Source organism: Carlito syrichta, unplaced genomic scaffold, assembly GCF_000164805.1.
Source record: "Carlito syrichta isolate Samal-C Ts95f unplaced genomic scaffold, Tarsius_syrichta-2.0.1 Scaffold307112, whole genome shotgun sequence".
Taxonomy (NCBI): Eukaryota; Metazoa; Chordata; class Mammalia; order Primates; family Tarsiidae; genus Carlito; species Carlito syrichta.
This window is the reverse complement of record NW_007251208.1, coordinates 1,658,517-1,663,490: the sequence shown is the minus strand read 5'-3', so window position 1 is coordinate 1,663,490 and position 4,974 is coordinate 1,658,517. Positions and strand designations below refer to the sequence as shown.

The following is a 4,974-nucleotide window of genomic DNA, read 5'->3' as shown; positions in this document are numbered from 1 at the left end:
CACACACACACACACACACACACACACACACACACACACACACACACACACACACACACACACAGCAGTGTGGTGGATAAATCATCTGAGGTTTCTTCCTAGTTGCACTGGGTACAGGTGCCCTGAGCTAAGAAAAGTGACAAAGTTGAATTTCTACCTTGGTGTTTTTTTGAAGCATAAGTTACCCTGGCTTTTGGTTATGTAAATCATATTCATGCCCTTTGGGCAACATCTGTGTGGCAAAGATGCTGTTCAAGTTTGCAAGTTGGTTATATGACTTTATACCAGGCTCGAATGGTCTTGATTTTGTCTCACTATTTTCTTGCTCTTTATTTGCAGATAGTGAAATCAGAGTTATCCAAAGAATATCACTTTATTAAAATGAAAAGATCAAGGAATCATATCGTGGGAAAATATTTCAGCAATCAAAGCAAACTACACCAGCAAGACTCTGTAACAAATTTTCAATCATCGTATCATGTCAGAGGCCCAATAAATCAGGTTTGTTCTGAAATCCTTCTCAGCAGGATGTGTGCGAGTAAAAAGACTGTGTAGGCTCCCTGCAGGAGAACTGACTTTGGACTTGGAGACAAGCCACTCACCTGGACAATGGTCTAGGAGCCAAACCCTGTGCATCGCACACATTTTGGATTGACCACACACACTCGTGCTCACTGACACACACGTCTACACCAATACACACATAGCTAAAACAAAGTAATAAAGCACTTTTCTTACAGTTTTATAAAGTCAAGATGTGAATTTGAGCATCAGTTTGTTTCAGAGTGAAAGCTAAACCTAGAAAAGGGTTACTTGAAATATAACAATAAGCCAGAACCACTGTGAGCTAGGTATTGCATTGTGATAATAAAGAGAAATATAGCACTTGAATTATGTGGAAAAGAGGATATTGCTCTCTAGTCTTATGTTACCATCTCTATAAGTACATTAATATTGAAAAGGGGGAAACGAAATTACATTCCACTTGCAAGCAGAGGCTGTGCTCGCGTTCTTTACCAGGAGAAAATGTGGCATTTATGATAGCTTAGGCTTTGTGAACCTAGTGCTTATGAAAAACATTTCTTCCTACATGGTACTTTTAAAATTTTATTACTGAAAGGAAAAGAACAGGAATGTTCCACGGGAGAATTTGAAGAGATTCTATGAGACATAAAGTGACATATTTTCAGTAAAAACACCAATCCATTTAACATTTGCACTTCTTGTGTTTTTCATAGACATTCCCTCCTGTCCTGTCTGTGAAATTGGATGGGTAACTGCAGTCTGAATTGATCAAATACATAATTCTAAAGTGAACAACAAACAGTAGTCTCTCACATATTACTTTGTTTCATTGAAGATATTAATTATTTAAAAAAACTCTTGTTTACCATTATCACCCTATATAACCTAGAATTAAAATTACATTTTATGTAAATATTCTACAAAAAATACATTCTTACATGCACAGGCATTTTTATAAATCATTTGTATATGCCCGCAAATAGTATTATTTTACTAGTATCTATATTTTAATTTTTCTGAGCACTTGTATTGAATCCAAATTTAAAATGGGCATAAATTATGAATTAAAACCGTGGCATATATATTTAACATATCTAATTTTAGTATTGAGAACTTTCTTTTCTATCTCTTTAAGTTCAAAGTGGTAAATTTCTTTATTACACAAATTCTTTGTTGTGAGAATTATATCATAATTATAATGTCTTTAAAGGATTGTCTTTAAAGGATTGTTTTTCTTTGGGGGGGAGAAAGAAGCTGAGATGGTTAATTTAATATATGGCTGAAATTACCAAATGTGCAAATACCTCAATTTCACTACTATACACAAACAGAAATTATTTTGATTGATCAATTCCTTAGTGTGAATATCCACCACCTTTAAATACTCTATTTTTATATATATTTTTGTATGAAGATAAACGTGAATTTATATTTAACTGTCTTAAATTATATTTACATAAATGCAAACATCACTTGATATAAACAATGTAGATCATCTTACAGATGATAGATTTTTAAAAGAATGGTACAGAATTGTTTAAAAATGAAGATTTTTCTAGCATATGCACTTAAATGCAAGCATTATTTTTAGGTTTTCAGTGATTTTTTAAAAATTGTCATAAAACAATGCCAATAATGCAGCCTCTTTGTCCTGTCTTAACATGTTGGATATGCCATAACAGTATTACAGTCAGTTGGTATTTCCTATAATTTACTTTTCACCTAAATGTAATAATCATCAGACTGAAGTCAGTCTAGCGTTTACGTTTTCACCATTGAAATAATAATGGATTTTAGGAACAATTGTAATAACGTTATTAATAAATGTCTTAAGAGTAATAGTCTGTGTTCAGAGAGTACCTTTTATTTTCCTTTGTAGTAAAAATATACAACCATACAGTAACCAGTTGGCAAGCACAGTATCATGTGGGTTCAAGTAGTGGAGTGTGGTTAAACGGGATTAACTATAGAGTTCCTTCCAAGCCTGATATCCTTTACATTTATAGTCAGATGAACTCCCTGCTGTACAATGACCAACATTTTGGAACATAATAAACTGTAGTGACATGCTTTTTTTCTTTTTAAGGATCATTAAATTACCCCTTAATTGAAACTACATTTTATTTTACCCAGGTGTGTGTGTATATGTGTGCCCATGTGTTTGTAAGAAAAGTTCCTAGTTTCAGCCTGTAATCCCAGCACTTTGGGAGGCCGAGGGGAGAGGATTGCCTGAGCCATGGGTTCGAGAACAGCCTGGGCAACTTGGTGAGACCTCATCTCTACAATAAATCAGAAATTTAGCCAGGCATGGTGGCGCGTGCCTGTGGTGCCTGCTACTTGGAAGGCTGAGGCAGAAGGATAGTTTGAGCCCAGCAGGTCGATGCTGGGGTGGCAGTTAGCGTGCCACCGCACTCCAGCCTGGGTGATAGAGTGAGACTCCAACTCAAGAAAAGAAGAAAAAAAAAGTTCCTAGTTTCAGTGGGGGAAAAAAAAATAGGAGTAGGCATTTTAACACATTCTTAGGTGTAAAAGTTACAGGAAGTGTATTATTTTTGGTTAGAATTTATTAGCATCCAATCCAAACTAAACTAAAAAAATTTAGAACGTTAAGAATAACTGCATAAACATTTCCAAGCCTCACTGTTGACACTGTGTGTGTGGGTGTGGGTGTGGGTGTGTGTGTGTGTGTGTGTGTGTGTGTGTGTGTGTGTGTGTGTGTGTGTTTAAAGGCACAGTGTACTATTTGCCAAGCCACTCAAGCAGGCAGATAAGATGCTGTATAAACATGAAAAGGAAGGGCTCGCCATTGCCTGCTGGTTGGTTTTGTATTTGGGTCATTCAGTCTTCTTGTGTTAGTTGCCCATGTGCCTAGCAGTCTTCTCTACAAGACAGTGATTCCCACTTAGAAAGTGCTGGAAGAAATTACCAATTTTTGAGATGGAAACAGTTCCTGTGATGTTTATGGAGAAATAAATCATGCTATTCTGCATCTGAAGATTCTTCTATTAGTTTCATTTCACTGAACAATTCCAGGAAGAAATATAGAAGTGGGTAAAAAATTATGTAACCCAATAAGAGTTATTTAAAAGCTGTAATGCTTTGGCACAGGAGCAGAGGGTGTCTAGTATAATGATAAGGTTAAGAGGCCAGGTAGCTAATCAGGGTCAGGATCTTATTAAATATTGTCTTACAAGCTCCTTCATTTGAACAAATGCTGAAACAATCAGTATTCAAAATTCTTTTCCAAATATTCATCTTGTAAAAAAAGTTTAAATTATCAAAAGCAGTGACTATTATTGTATCCAAAATGAGTAATATAACTAAGTAAGTTCATATAAACTGATAACTTCAAAATCTTGTATCTGGCTGGGCATGGTGATTCACACTTGTAATGCCAGCATTTGGGGAGGCCAACGTGATAGGATCGCCTGAATCCAAGAGTTTCAGACCAGCCTGGACAAGATGACATGACCTCATCCCTATAATGAATTAAAAAATGACCCGTGCATGGTGGCACACACCTGTAGTCCTAACTACTTAGAAGGTTGAGGCAGAAGGATCGCCTGAATCCAGCAGGTCGAGGCTGCAGTGGCAGTAATTGTGCCATTGCACTTCAGCCTGGGCGACAGAGTGAGACTCTGACTCAAAAATCAATCAGTAAAATAAAAACATGTATTCAAGCACAAAACGATAGCATAGCAGTTTCCACCATTTTGACTGGATCAAGGAATAATTGCTCTTCAAATGCTTCTGTAGTTTTTGTTTGCTTTTAATGGTGTTTAGAGTCCAAATTATTTTGCTTGTTCTTGGAAACCAGAGCATTTTGATAGATACTTTAGCTTAAGGGGATGAACCAGAAGCTGTCAGAAACACCCTAAGACAACAGGATACTGCCTGCACCTACAAACTACAGTTTGTATTTGGCAGGATTTCAAAGGTTTCAAAGAGTCTTTTATCATGTTTTTATTGCTATAGTAACTGTCGTTATCAACTTCCATATTTCTTTCATGATTCATTCACCTCGTGTAGGGGGATGTGGAATTTTTTTTTCTAGCTCATATCGACCCTGCAGTCCTCCTAAAATGGTATTACATGTATTTTCTTTTATATTTGCTGAAATATAAGGAATTTGTTTTATGGCTTTATTAAATGTCAGATCACTATGCTTTAACACACTAGATACACAATCAAATATTAATGCTAAAATTTATAGAGTATTTAAATTGTGTAAGCCTATTTGCTATGTAAATAAAAATAATTACTTAAACTCAAATAACAGTAGGGGCAAAATGAAAACAGCCACTTTCAGAGAAATCACTATAAAAGAATTCCTACAAGTTAGTAATATTTAGGTAGATTTAGTTTTGAATTTGATTTATGGTGACGAGCATTTTCTTCCAAGTCTGTAGCACTCTCTGCAAAGAACTGTTTTCATTTCATTTTTAAAGT

At 35.5% G+C, this 4,974-nt stretch overlaps 1 protein-coding gene across 1 annotated transcript in view; it reads left to right on the top strand.

The window, feature by feature from the left end:
• CPED1 (cadherin like and PC-esterase domain containing 1) overlaps positions 1-746 on the top strand; it is a 325,934-nt gene extending 325,188 nt beyond the window's left edge. Inside the window, exon 22 of the mRNA XM_008063879.2 lies at positions 340-746. Coding sequence (XP_008062070.1) covers positions 340-555 — 216 coding nt within the window. The 3' untranslated portion in view covers positions 556-746. The remainder of the gene's footprint in view (positions 1-339) is intronic.
• The last annotated feature ends 4,228 nt before the right edge of the window (positions 747-4,974 follow it).